At 33.5% G+C, this 15,928-nt stretch overlaps 1 protein-coding gene across 1 annotated transcript in view; it reads left to right on the top strand.

The window, feature by feature from the left end:
• The first annotated feature begins 1,362 nt into the window (after window positions 1-1,362).
• The window catches only part of LOC108911180 (tetra-peptide repeat homeobox protein 1-like), a 29,949-nt gene continuing 15,383 nt past the window's right edge, over window positions 1,363-15,928 (top strand). The window contains exon 1 of the mRNA XM_018716048.1: window positions 1,363-1,374. Within this exon, the coding sequence (XP_018571564.1) occupies window positions 1,363-1,374 (12 nt within the window). The remainder of the gene's footprint in view (window positions 1,375-15,928) is intronic.

Raw genomic sequence — 15,928 nt, 5'->3', positions numbered from 1 at the left:
CAGCTTTACTTCCTTTCGCTAACCTTTTTCCTATTTCCTTTTCTTCATCGCCCTTACACGTTAGCGTTACTCCTAGATATTCGACTTGTTCTACTCTCTCTATCGTATATCTCCTATTTGCAGTGCAACTAATATTTAAATTTGCTGGAAGTCCTCTGGTATTATTTTTCATCACCATATATTTTGTTTTATTTTCATTGATTGCTAGGCCATATTCTCTTGCTTTTGCTTCCAACAACTTAAAAACCCTTGTTACTTCTTCCTCGGATCTCGCCATCAGCACAATGTCATCGGCATAAGCTAAACACTGGTGTCGGCTGCCATATATAAGCCCTCTCATATTTATACCACTTTCCCTCAAAATCACTTCCTGCACCAAATTAAACAAGACTGTGGACAGTGGGTCTCTTTGTCTCAAACCTTTCATTACACTGAACTCCTCAGATACTGCCCCATTCATTGTAACTTTATTTTCTGTTCTTCTAATAGTCATCCCCACCAACTTCAATAACTTCTCTGGGACTCCTAACTGCCTCATTGAATGTGACAACTTCTTTCTACTAATGGAGTCGTAGGCTTGCCGATAGTCAACAAACAGCAAATGTAAACTCAAATTCTGCTCATAAGTATTCTGTTGGATCTGCTTCATGATGAATATTTGATCGGTAGTTGATCTTCCTGCCCTAAACCCTCCTTGGTATTCCCCCACTTGTTCGTTATGGTATTTTTCCAATCGGTTTTTAATTATTCTCGCTACCACTTTGTATGTTACATCTTGTACTGCAATCCCTCGATAATTATTCCATTCCTCCTTAGCTCCTTTTTTGTGAATGGGTATTATTAGCGCTTTATTCCACTTCTCTGGCATCTTCTCTTCTTCCCAGATTTTTTTTGTCAGCTCCCATACTCTTACTACCAGTGTTTCCCCTCCATGCTTTAAAATTTCTGCCGTTATATTATTTTCTCCCGCACTCTTGTTATTTTTTAACCGTTTAGTACAATCTTCTACTTCTTCCTTTGTGGGTACACTTACAATTTCATCGTCATTCAAGTCAACAATAGTTAGGCTATAATTTTTTAGGATCTTGTACACTTGGATAAGATCACCACGTAGACGTCCCATATTAGTACAAGTAATTATCAAATTATCCAAACGGTGATGATATGGAAATGATCTAAATTTGGGGATCCATTTTGTGAATCTTCTCTGTCAGATTGATATATTTTATCAGGTAAGGGGACGATATGTTCATAAAGTATTCCAGATGCGGACCAATATATGATAATTTTAATAAGACCTGTTCGTTTGAGCTCTGGAAACAGTTATTTAAAAAATAAGACACGGAGTTGGCTTTTTTCACAATGGCGGACCAGGTGATACTGAAATTGATTACTACATCTAAATCATTCTAGTTTTCGACAGTTGTTATAAGTTGGCCTTGATCGGAACTATATGTTAACTTGGGACTATTTGTACCAATATGTATAACAGCAGACTAATTTAAATTTAGTGGGTTAGACAATCATAGCACCAGTGCTCGATGGAAATAATATCATCTTGTAGAGTATGATGATACAGTGCATGCTGCGATTTGAGCTTTAGCGAGAGGTCGACTGTATATACCAAAAATAAGGCTGGGACCAAAACAGAACCTTAAGGTACCTACCCCAGAAAGAACTACTTGAGATTACGAATGCGATTTGCCAACTCGTACTGAAAACGTTCGGTTTGTAAGGAAACTATCTATCCAGGCACGTAATGGGCCTCGTATTCCAATATGTTCTAATTTGTACAATAGCCTGTTTTTCGGGACTATCAAACGCCTTAGCAAAATCGAAATACAGAACGTCGACTGAAAATCCCTTATCTATCCATAATATCAAATGTCCTTTTACATTGTACATTTATTTTGCTTAATAAAGAACTAATTGTTGCTTTCAGGTCTTTATTGCTATTAATATGTCGAAAATAACATCCAACGCGCTTGTCTCGAAAACCCTTTCTTGTATCAATATTAAACAAGTACAGCTTTTTCACTTTCCATTTGGGGACCAAGACCACTGAGGTTGCTCTGTTTCCAGGAGGCCTATAAAGATATCAATAAGTTCAATACATTCGTAGAAATATCTTTAGGTAAGGTAGCTGTTACTAAAAAATTACACAGTCGGACCAAATGTGACTAACCATCTAAACCAAAAATGCCAGGTTTCCGTAGGTACTATTTTTTTGTCATTTCTAAATTCCAATATTTTTTTATTCCATCCACCATATTAGATCCGCCATTTTAAATTTTGTAATTTTGACCTCAGATTCGTAATTAGTAACCCTGAAGACCTGAAAAAAACCAGTGGAAAAATAAGTGTTTGTCATTTAATTATTGTCCCTTCTTGTGTCTTCACCTGACGCTACTCAATTTCCGAATATTAACGAATATGCCAAACTAAATGGTTTCAACAGACAATTTGTCGAAGATGAAAAAAGATATTTGAACGATGGATTTGGAAGGGGGAGTGTAGTACTTTCGGATGGCATAACGAGTTTTGTACGGAAAATTACCTCGTGATGTAACATAACCTCAAATATAGGAAAAAATTGTATTTTTATCATTTTTAGGTTGGGAACCTACACTTACCATGATGGAGTAATTCAGAGAACCTTCTAAAAAATATAATCCTCTTTTTGGTGTAAAATTTTGTTGGTTTTACTCAAATTTAATGAAAAACAAAAAAGTTATAACGAAAAATCGATTTTCAACTCCCAAATCCAACAGTCTGTCAACATGGATGACCTATATATAAAAAAAAAACTTGGAATTTTATTTTTTTACACAATTACCATAACATAATTTTTACAATTAATTATTATAAGTGGGAGTTCCGCAAAAATTCCACGTTGGAAGTTGTTCGTCTCCTGGCGTCGGTGTTTTGCCATGTAACCGAAATAGGCAGACTTAAAATAACCATAATGAAAAAAGGAAAACAACAGATGTTCAACTTTTTTATGAAAGACATTGCCCCACAGAACAATTATTGCTAGAATCCTTAACATATTAATTACTTCTTACATCAATGCACTTTCCATATAAATGCAAATTTGCAAGATATCTAGTTACTTAATGTGTTCCAACAATAACTTTCTGAATATGATTTCCCGTTCATTGAATAATAAAGTCGGTCTTCATGAAATGTATAAGTTGTTGCCATTATCACACACATAAACGGAATACATAATATAATTGCAAGTTCTTTTTTCAATAATGCATAAATACCTTGATTTGAAGGTTCTTATTTTTTTAATGCTTATAATTGAACAGTTGCAGACTTTCTTTATTTAACAAAGTTGTTCGATAACTCAAGAAATGCTTAAATACGGGATTTAGTCAGAAAAGTACAATAAGTACTTGCATACCATATTAATTACCATGGANTTTTTGTCCGTTTTTATCACACCGCCATGCCATGCCGGTCGCATGGTCAGATTTTACAGTGGACCAGTTTCCAGTGCCGTGCAGAAGTGTATTTTCAAATCATTTTCGAACTGCCCTTTTTAATTTTTTCTTTACAAAATTGTATTTGTAAGGGTCCCCTGTACATCCAGAATTTTTTTTGGATAAGTTCTGAATCACCCTGTATATAAAAAAACTGGAATTTAATTTTTTTACACAATTACCATAAAATAATTTTTACAATAATTAATTATTATTTTATTTTATCGACAGGTGGGGCAAGTACGGCCTAGCGATCTGGTATTCATGTTATTGACATGAAAAGAGAAGTAACACTTATCGCGAATAGTAGTTGCATGAGTGACCATTCAAGGAAGGATCGCCATGCTCGTCCAGTAGCATGAAAGAGAGAAAGAGAGAGAGCTTTGTATAGAAGAAACGGAAAACATGTAAAACCCTAAATCCCTCCTCTAGACAATGCTAGGCAAGTAAAAGATTCCCTATCCTGCGATAAAGTGGGAGTTCCGCAAAACTTCCACGTTGGAAGTTGCTCGTCTCCTGGCGTCGGTATTTTGCCATGTAACCGAAATAGGCAGACTTAAAATAACCAAAATGAAAAAAGGAAAACAACAGATGTTCAACTTTTTTATGAAAGACATTGCTCCNTTGTAATTTTGACCTCAGATTCGTAATTAGTAACCCTGAAGACCTGAAAAAAACCAGTGGAAAAATAAGTGTTTGTCATTTAATTATTGTCCCTTCTTGTGTCTTCACCTGACGCTACTCAATTTCCGAATATTAACGAATATGCCAAACTAAATGGTTTCAACAGACAATTTGTCGAAGATGAAAAAAGATATTTGAACGATGGATTTGGAAGGGGGAGTGTAGTACTTTCGGATGGCATAACGAGTTTTGTACGGAAAATTACCTCGTGATGTAACATAACCTCAAATATAGGAAAAAATTGTATTTTTATCATTTTTAGGTTGGGAACCTACACTTACCATGATGGAGTAATTCAGAGAACCTTCTAAAAAATATAATCCTCTTTTTGGTGTAAAATTTTGTTGGTTTTACTCAAATTTAATGAAAAACAAAAAAGTTATAACGAAAAATCGATTTTCAACTCCCAAATCCAACAGTCTGTCAACATGGATGACCTATATATAAAAAAAAAACTTGGAATTTTATTTTTTTACACAATTACCATAACATAATTTTTACAATTAATTATTATAAGTGGGAGTTCCGCAAAAATTCCACGTTGGAAGTTGTTCGTCTCCTGGCGTCGGTGTTTTGCCATGTAACCGAAATAGGCAGACTTAAAATAACCATAATGAAAAAAGGAAAACAACAGATGTTCAACTTTTTTATGAAAGACATTGCCCCACAGAACAATTATTGCTAGAATCCTTAACATATTAATTACTTCTTACATCAATGCACTTTCCATATAAATGCAAATTTGCAAGATATCTAGTTACTTAATGTGTTCCAACAATAACTTTCTGAATATGATTTCCCGTTCATTGAATAATAAAGTCGGTCTTCATGAAATGTATAAGTTGTTGCCATTATCACACACATAAACGGAATACATAATATAATTGCAAGTTCTTTTTTCAATAGTGCATAAATACCTTGATTTGAAGGTTCTTATTTTTTAATGCTTATAATTAAACAGTTGCAGACTTTCTTTATTTAACAAAGTTGTTCGATAACTCAAGAAATGCTTAAATACGGGATTTAGTCAGAAAAGTACAATAAGTACTTGCAAGTAAAAAGACGCCGCAATTTTTAATTATCTTCCATACCATATTAATTACCATGGATATTTCCTTATCAATGTCAAAGTAACCATATTTATTTTTATGAACTGCCCACCGAATAAAATGTATTAATAATGCTAACCCTGGAGAAACGAATGTATCTTGTGAAATGTTATGGAATCGGATCGGAAACGATTTCGTCTATGTACAAACAACTTAAAAAAAGAATAGAAAAATGTGTATTGGACGTTTACAAATTGAATAGGACTTGCTTCGTTGTTGTTGTTAATTCCAGTTCAAATTTGTTATTTCTGTTTTTTAATTAGAAAAGCTACTTTTATTTTATTTTAACAACAATTTCTGTCTGCTTTAAGTTAAATAGTTAAAAATCGCCTATTCTTATTTGCAAAATGTGATTATTCTTCTTTTTTTTTAAACCCCATATTTAAACATTTCTTGAGTTCTCGAACAACTTTGTTAATTAGTTTTCTAACGAAAACAAAAACTAGAGGTACTTTGCTTAGGAAAAATTTCACATTTTGAATTTTTTTGGACGCCCTGTATATTATATTACATATTTGATTATTGCCCATGGCTTTCCAAGATAAGCAAAACTTTTTATCAAGAATAACTTTTTCTCGAAAAATCAACAATAAAAAAGATTCAAGAGTGCGGTGCCCCATTCGGGAACACACTGTACAAGTATTTAAAATTACAAATAATTTTAAAGACATGTGACCTACCTTGAATCTAATGAACCCAAAATGCGGTTTCTTTAAAAAAAAAATTGATTGTTGATACATTGCGTAGAAAGTTATGAGGAACGCAACAATTTTAATTTAATTAAAACGCACTGTTTACTATCGAATAAATTTGGAACAGTTATCTACTAATTTTGCCTAAATATTTATTGCTATTGATGTCTGTATGTCAACTTAATTATTCACAATATATTGAATTATATAGAAAGGAATGGAACTTCCACTAGTAATTACTACCCTAATATGTTACAATTTAGTTACAATGGTTTCCGTAAAGCTAGCTATTAATACCATACTCCTATACTAAACTTTGCGGTTGGGTTAATACTACCCATGAATTATTCATGGTAATAAACAAATATTTGATGAATTTATTACGTCGTATTCACAGTCATTCAATATTATGTATCTAGACTTGGTGACCGAAACAAAGGAAAACGATAAATTCCTACGGTTCTCACATATACTTATGGCGATTATTATTTATTTGTTAAAATGTACTGTGTCACTATTTCCTTGTCTTATATTCACATTGATTTTATTTTTATTGAATTGATTTTAGTTCAGATTATAAGTGATGTTTATCTAATCTAAAGGAAAAATTGTAAGTTTAATTCACGAAGAATAAAATTGTCTGTTTTCTGAAATTCAGGTTTTGTAGCATTTAGCATTTCGTGGCATTTTTTGTATTAAATATCCAATTAAATAAAAAAACCATCACGTTCTTATTAGATTTTTTTTAATGTGGTAATTTATTTCTCTGCCAATACTGTCCGTAATAAATTACTTAAAAACCCACGTAACTGAACTGCCTGCTGTAATATGACCTCACCTTTCGAGACAAATAGCCAAAAATATAGCAGCAGTTAGCATAACAAAGAGCTAAGAAAAAAGCTGATACTTATTACTTTCACTAATATTAAAGTTACAGGTTGAATAATATTAGAAATCTCTTATATCTATGCCACTGGACAATTCTTTGTAGAAAATTTGTATAAAAAAAGTATAGATAGTCTAACATCCTTATTTTATAACTAAGAAATAAAAAAATATCCTTTTGTTTACGGGCTATTGCAACAAATAGTTTTGTTTCTTTTATCTTCAACATCCCGTAATTACTAAATGATTAAAAATTGGATACAGGATGGATACAGGATTGTAGGACAAACTTGCGATGTTTTTTATGCTCTCTCTTTTTTTACAATTTGTGAGTCACTTGATATGAGGTAGATAAGTGATTAATCTTTTTTGATTCGCGAACTTGCCCCACTATTATCTAACAAATAATAAAGTATATAGAAAATGGTTATACATAATATACTTAGGTCCATTGTTTTTGTGGCGAAGTGTCTTTTAGTGTAGATACAAAGAGAAAATACCCTGGGTGACTTGGTAACAAAAATATGTGTACATCATGGGTTTACGGGAAATTGTTTGTGACAAGTTCTTAAGGGGTTACAACAGAAATATAGATTAAATTCTTCAGAGAGTCATACATCCTCGCACATTTAGAGTTATAGGGTTACGAGGTTAATGGGTTGTGGGGTTGTTGGGTGGTGGGGTTACTGGGTTGTGGAGTTACTGGGTTGTGGAGTTACTGGGTTGTGGGGTTATTGGGTTGTGGGGTTATAGAAGCCTGCTGACTCACTCATGTCCCCACAGAGTTTCATAATTCTATATTCGCGCACACCCCGAGTTACAGGGTCGGGGGGTTACTGGGGTAGGAAATGTTGCGGATCTTAAACGTAAGTTCAATTTTACTAGTTGAAGAAAATGATCAGTCTCTGCAGTCTTTAATTAAGAAACTTGATAATAGATCATAACCAGAAGTAAGTCTGTCCTTAAGTTTGCTCATCACTTCTAAGTAATAATATTGATTTCTGAGATAAAGCATGGGATGTTGTTGGTCGTCATTTTCCTCAAATATAAACTGAACGTTTTGAATAAGTATTGTTAATGTCAACTAAGTTATTTCGTATCCTAGATTTGTTCCTTTTACCGTTATAAATTTTACAAATTTTAAGTATCACTAATAAATTCTAATTGATGATCTTGAGCAATACGAACTAAAATTTCGTCTTTTTCTTCAACACTAATAATTTTTGGACGCTCTATGTGGCTCTAGGGACGCAATTCTCCAGTTTGTCTTAACCTGTCAAAGAAATTTTAAAAATTTGATGGTTTGGTTGGATCGTGTCAGGATACAACAGTACGTATATCCGACGAGCACGTCTAAACTAGTTTTGAAAGCGTTTTCATAGTTTCTGTTTTTATTTGCAGAACTGGTAAGTTTGGCCAGATCACATTATTATGATATCATAAATCACCTGTTACTCTATGTACAATTCATTATGGGACAGCCTGTATATTCTTAAGTCTAAAAAGGAGATATTTAAGAAATTTCATCTGAACTTTAGTAAGTTAAGGTGCTTAGCATTTCTTATAATGTAACCGAGACATTTATTAGCATTAGATATAATGTAATGTAAAATAAGAAGTAAAAGTTAATTTCGTATTAAAAATTACACCCAAATCTTTAAATTCAGCACAGCATGACACAATTTCTGTACCTATATTATACTCGTAAATAATAGGCTTAATTCTTCATATGTATGTTATAATACATTTTGATACTGTTCTCGGAGCGGATGGGCTATCTCAGACAGTATAATATTTCAATCAACAATTTTTGAAAAGTTAAGGGTTTTCAAGTAGGTTTAGCGTCGTCATAAAATGATTGAGAAACTGGTACCTCTTGTCACCGGGAGTAATAAATTTGCAAAGCTTAGCCATCGCTGTCTGTTGGAGAAGGCCTCATGAAATGTAGCAATGATTTTGAATAAGTTGACTTAGACCGTTGGGGCCATGTGTTGGGCTTCTGGTATCGACTAACCGGCGTCGGTTTAGCTCATGGTGAAGGGAACATAGATATTTCTAATAACGCGCGAAATACGTTCGAAACGGCGTAGGAATTCCAAGATATTTAAATAAATGGTTAGAATTTTGTAAGAAAAATAATAATACAAATAGCTGGTTTTTAGACGGATTTTTCAAGCTATAAAAATAGATTAAACGAGGTTGACTAATCCGCCCTGTGTTGCTATACAGAGTCGCGAGAGGAAGGTGTAGGGTTACTTATAAGTTCAGTAGTTAGTCATAGAATTATTAATACAAATGTAAATCCAGGTTATTAGGTAACAATTATTAACATGGCTAGACTATTTCAACCCCCGATATTCATGAATTCCGCCAGTAAAATAAGAACCAAAACTTCTGAACCCACGAAATAAGCGTTTCGAAGCGAGGTATCGAAATTAGGAGAGATCGGAGATTAAAAACGGCAGTTCTTCCTTGGGTTCCACACTGAACAGTCCACTTAGTTTTAGAGTCCCGGATTAATTTAGTAATGGATAAAGTCTTTCCAAATTTTGCTATGAATCTAGCATTCTCTTAATTTCTTTTTACGTGTCACGAGTAAATTAACTAATTTGTCATTGTTGTTCAAACTCCTTAGATTATCATTATTTTGTTTGTTTTTGTTTTTATTGTTATTAAAAACGGTTCTGGAAAGTTTTGGTGTTTTTTTGTTCTTCCAACTTAAGTGTCACAGCCAGCCAGTAGATTACATTTTACGTAAGCAATGGATGGTAAGTGCCTGAAGTTCATTCACTGAAGAACAACATTTCTAAGTACCCAAGTATTAATTAAAATGTAGATGATAATTAAAAACGCCCTTTCGAAAAGTTAATAGAAAACTCTTTTGCAAGTTAATATCGTCATAACGGTAGGTAAATAAATAAAGAAATAACCCCTCACGTTACAATACGTTCAGTAGTTTATTATTTTGATACCCCTCATATACCCTTGACATCTCTTTTCGAAGTACAATACAGTCATTAACAGAGTTTGAAGTCACCTGAATATAAGAGAACTTTAATTAGAAGATTATTACAAATATCATTAATGAACATATTAAATAATTGCGGGCCAAGAACTGAACCCTGAGGTACTTAAGACGTAGCAACAACTTCATTCCATGTCTCTGCATGTGGAGTAAAAAGTGGAGTAAAATTTCACCTACGTTTGAATAATTTTTTAGATAATAATTCCAGTCAATGGTAAGAAATTCTTGATGTAAGTAACAATTACAACGGCGGGTAAGGTTTTTTTGCAAGGGAATCATAATCTTGAGCAACTACGTGATATCCAAATTGTTGTTTATTCAAATTTTTATAAATGACAATCATCTTTACTTGTACTGTACAGCAACTGGAATTACGAACAAAGACGATTTGGATCGATACCGATCGCAGTGGTTAAACAAGTGCACCAAATTAGCGGCTAATTGCGATCATTACCGCCGGCAAGGATGAAGTTGCATACGTGGCACGTAGTCTAGAGTCTGTTTGGCAAATCTTGGAGTGGCTGGTTGAACACACACCGCCTCACAAAGGGATCAAGTACCCTGGAATTAAGATGCTGTGTCTGCTAATAGTGCAGCACGCCCTGCCGAGGAGTTTTTATGGGGATTGTAATAAAACTGCAGAGAAAAAAGGGAAATACGTATATTTCAGAAGTTGGAAGGGTCCGGCTCAATAAAACTTACTTTTAAAGGATACAGTAGTACAGTAAAGATTATGTTTTTATTTTTTTGGCAAATAAATATAGAACACGTATCTTTTACTAATGTACTTCAACAACTAACTTAGTTTCAATTTCCTCCTAGTAATTTTAAATTCAAAAGGCAATAGGTTAACTAATTAAGCTTTATTGATTTTGAGTAATAACACAGCCGCACAAAAAAAGAAAAGTTGTCTGTACTTTTCATGCGACATATGTTATCTGTAGTATTTTTGCCTCCTGTTCACGAATCCGGTGTCAGAATTGAGCTATCACATCACAGGAATTTCCTAACCTCAAAAAACTGTTAAAAATAGCAAGAATTCATGAAAAAGTGCTAGAGAAAATTCAATTTTTTTTATATTCAAATTTTCATTTATATTGTTAAGACCCCGCCCAACGTGAATCCGTAGTCAGAATTAATGTTTTTTTTCTAACCTCAAAAAACGGGTCAATTAAGTCAGATATCACGATTCTGGGTCGCTGATCACGGATCCGAGGTCAATTTTGCAAAATTCAAGATGACGGATCCAAGACATAAGATTATATCTAAACAGGAACGAAAATGGCTGTTCATTTGACAGCTTTTGTCAGAGTTCGTGGAAATAGTGAAATATTTAAGTTACAAGTGATTGGATTACGCTTATTTCTGTACAGGTAAGTTCTGTGGTTTGTTACTTATACTTTGCAAAGATTTGATGCGAGAGAAAGCATGATTTATTGGTGATAGTAGCAATATTATTGTGCACTGTGTTTTAGGTATCTGGTATGTTGTAAAATTTGAAGTTTTCTTTGCTGGAAACTACGTAGAGGTCTTGCAGACTATTTATGGGGCCACCGGAAACTGCTTTGGAACTGCTTTATACTGCTAGTAGCGGAAAATTTTCATGGGATGACAATATAACTTTCTCTGGACTCTGGCAAACTGTGGATTTAGCTGGTGAATGTTTAATTTTCTTTCTTGGACTGTTTTTTCTTGCTTTATTTTTAATTTTTCGAGAGCTGCGTCTCTACGCTGTACATCTTGCACAACCCAAGCCGTAACTAATCAATAATTTTTTTGTTTTTCTCATCCTTCCTGAATATTCTGTTCCTAGCTTTGCTTAAGGTCCATACACAGAATTTTTCAGTCTTTGAATGTCCTTTTCAATCACTTTTTCACAACACTACTTATAACTAACAAATTTTTAACAAATGTCCTTTTATTTTTATATACAATTCTATAAATTAATTAATATATCAATAGGGCCAGCCTGACGTAATACTTAAAATGGGTCACTTGCAGACATGTGTATGCATACATCCCCCTGCCAGTATGGATGCCATCACGGAACCTGCAGCCGGTCAGGGAAACACTTTTTCAAAATGAAAGATAACATGTCAAAATACACATTTTTTAAAAATGCCAAATACAAATAAAATCTGTTGCGTATTCGAAGAATTTTCAACGTCTCACAATTCAAGCCATAAAAAAATGTCTATGGTAAAAAGAATAGAAGAAAAAAAATGTTAGATTTAAAGAAAAATAACCTTAAATCATAAGCGTACGGGGTACTTTCCTCCGTTCGTACAATTTTTTTTGCCGAAAAAATTAGTCGACATAAGATAAAAGTCTATATAAAATTTCAACTAAATATCTTGAAAAATAACAGATATATTAATAAATATTTTTTTTAATTGTATTTGACAATTAAAAATGACTATTTATTATATTTTTTATATAGTATGTTTTAAAATTATCGAAGAGAAAATTCATTAATCTTCAATGCTTGTAAATAGAAACTTAAAGTATGCTGTTCGGCAGCCTCTACTTCATTTTGACAACACGAATACACAATTCTAAAATAATTGCAGCTTCCAGCTGCATATTTAATTTTCTTCTTTATGACTGCGACACGCTAGGTGTGTAAATAATAACAAACAGTGCAACACAATGCTTGAATGTTTTTTAAAAAGGTTGGCGTTGCACAGTCTTTTTCATTTGTTTTCGTCTATGCTGTCATATAAATTGTAAACAATGTAATAACACGATTTTACGATTAGCTCCTTCTACGTCTATGGTAATATTGCCTTATTTAAGTAGTTTTATAGTCGCGTATGATGCTATTGTTTTCGATACAATGCCTTTCCAGTTTTATGATCGCACACGGAGTTATAACATTATTCTTAATGCCGCTCTAGGGGAAATGGTAAAAAATTGGGCATTAAGTTGCATGAATAAGATTTTGAATATAAATTTAGGAATAATTAATTTAGAAAAGAAAAAAATATTTGGTATTTTCAATTTATACAGGAATTTATACATTTTTTAAATAATGGTGTTTATTGGTGTCGGGTGTGCCAAAATTCACAAAAGATTTGAATTTTGCGCTGTGTTGTCAACGAAACAAAAAGACAGCGTGACAATTCAGGGTTATTAAAAATGGAGCTCTACAAAAAACAACAACGCGTTTTCATTGTTGGAGAATATTTTAACAATAATGAAGGTTTGTCAGCTACAATTCGCAATTTTCGTACAAAACGTGGTCGGAATTATGATTTAACTTCATCATACTGTGAAGAAATTAATTGAAAAATTTAGGGAGACTTGATCAATTAGTGATGGCCGTCCTCCAACAAGTCGTGCAACACAAAACATCGAAGCAGTTCGTGAGAGTGTTGCTGATAGTCCAGGAACCGGCACCGTTCCCAAGAATTAGACATTTCGAGAAACTTTTTACAGCGTATTCTCACGAAAGATTTGTATCTTCATGCTTACAAAGTTCGATTGTCCCAAGAACTGAAACCTACTGACAACGTAGAGCGAAGAGAATTCGTTGAGTGTATCATGGAACAATAACAACTGGATACTGTTTTTTCGAACACAATCATCTTCAGCGTTGTGGCTCATTTTCATCTTGATGGCTTCGTTAATCGACAAAGGACCCCGCAGGTTCCTTATGGAAAATGGCTTTCAGCCGATAGTTTTGAAACTTTGGATTTGAATAGTTCTCGAAGCGTAGATAAAAAGTTATCATAGGCACTAAGCTGAGAAAATTATATTTTCCGAGATATAGTCGATGAAAACTAGGAGTTATAGCACCGCGAGGTATCAATTAAAGAAGATTTAGCTTTAAGGTCAAATGAAAAGAAGCCGTGCAATCTGTCCCAAACACATGTTCCTTACGTTATCGGGGTCACTCAATCCGAATCTGCCATCCATTCAGCTGTGCGGATGAGTTTCAAGGTCACATCAAAATCAAATGAAGGTCATTGTAAGACCATTATAAATGTATCTTTTGTATGTAAATATCTTTTTAAAATTAGATAATTTATTTGAATTTAAATGAATGTTCAATAAGAGCTCTACGTTCTAAAAATGAAATCATATTGCTGATAGTAGGCACTTCGGAGCTGCCTAAGTGTTCTTCCCATTTTGCAGTTGTATAATTATTTAACTTTTGCTTTATGACAGGGATGCACAGACTTATAGGGAACAGGGGCCACTAGGGAAAATATAAGCCAAGGACGGGCCACTACAAACAATATTTATTAACACAAAATTTTTTATTTTTAAATAGTATGAAATACAATGATAAAAATAAAATAACCTTCAAAAATGTTTGTTGTAATAATTATGTAATCATTACAATGTAATATTTCATGTTTTATTATTTTGATGCATGACATTGCATTGAACTAACAAGTTTTTTTATATTTGGCTCCACATTACTTGTAGCCACACGTATAATTGCTTCCAAATTTTCATTTGCCAGACGGTTTCGGTTTTTCGTTTTGTTAAGTTTCATCACTGAAAACGTTTGTTCACAAATATACGTCGATCCAAATAAGCTTGCGCATTTCAATGCATTTATTCGCAACTCTTTATAAGCGTTTTTATCAACGCAACGGTAGAAGTTGAGTAAATTACCTTCATTAAATTTGTTTCTTAAATTATCATCATTTTGCATGTCTATTAATTCCAGCTGCATTAATTCCGGCGCATTTTCGGGTGAAATGTTGAAAGGATTGCTGAAAATGTCCAATAGCGGTTTAACTTTTTTGAAGTCTACAAAACGATTTTCAAAAGCTTGTATCAAAATATCAATTTTTTCAACATGAGCGAAATTGACGTCAGTTTTATTGAACTTCTCCATAATTTTTTTGTAGTTCGGAAAATGGCCGTAATTGGCTGAATTGATTTGTGTCCTGAAAAGACTCAATTTGCATTGAAAGGACGAAACATGAGAGTATAGCTGCGAAATCAATTGATCTTTGCCTTGGAGTCGCGTATTTAAGACATTCAAGTGATTTGTGATGTCTACAAGAAACGCTAAGTCACACAGCCAATCAGGGTTGTCGAGTTCGGGGACGTCGTTTTTCTTTTCCGCCAGAAATAGTTGGATTTCTTCAATCAAGTTAAGAAATCGCTGTAGTGTCAACCCACGACTTAGCCACCTTACTTCAGTGTAAAACAGGAGATCACCATATTCGCTTTCAATATCCTCGAGAAATTGTTTGAATTGTCGGTGATTGAGACCTCGTGATTTTATAAAGTTTACGGTAGGTACTACAACTTTCATAACATTTTCAAATCCCAATAATTTTGAACAGAGGGCCTCTTGATGTATAATACAATGAAACTGCATTAATTCCTTGGTATTTATGTTTTTAGTTTGTAAATATGTTTTTAACAGAGTTACTATCCCAGATGTACTTCCAACCATTGAAGGTGCTCCGTCAGTTGTAATTCCAGATATTTTCGTTAAATCCAAATCCATTATAGAACATTTTTCTAGAAGAGCTTTGAGCATGTCACTTCCCCTGGTTTGACTTGTCAAAGAACTCATACCAATCAGTTCTTCACTCACTTCAAAATTTTGCGTTACACCTCGTAAAAATATTAATAGTTGAGCAGTTGAACTTATATCTGTAGATTCGTCGAGCGCTATAGAAAAATACTCAAAACTTCTCGATTTCGTAGCTAATTGCTCTTCTATATTATCTGCTAATGCGGTAATTCTTCTTTGAACAGTCATCCGATTTAACTGAATTTTTTCAAACTTCTTTACATTTTCCGGACAAATTTTTTTTGCGGCGATATCCAAACATTGCTTAACAAACTCACCATCTTTAAAAGGCCGACAAGTTTTCGCTATTATTCGAGATATTTCAAAGCTAACTTCAGTGGCTGTTTCAGCATCTTGAATTGGTTTTGTAAACATAGATTGCTGGCCTATTAGTTCCCGTTGTAAAGTGGAAATTCTTTGCGTTCGATTTTCGCCAGTTAATTTGGTAAAAGTTGGATGCTGGGTTTCATAGTGCCTTTTCACATTATATTCCTTCGGAA

This window comes from Anoplophora glabripennis, unplaced genomic scaffold (assembly GCF_000390285.2).
Source record: "Anoplophora glabripennis isolate ALB-LARVAE unplaced genomic scaffold, Agla_2.0 scaffold739, whole genome shotgun sequence".
NCBI classification, from domain to species: domain Eukaryota; kingdom Metazoa; phylum Arthropoda; class Insecta; order Coleoptera; family Cerambycidae; genus Anoplophora; species Anoplophora glabripennis.
This window is presented reverse-complemented; position numbering and strand designations above follow the sequence as displayed.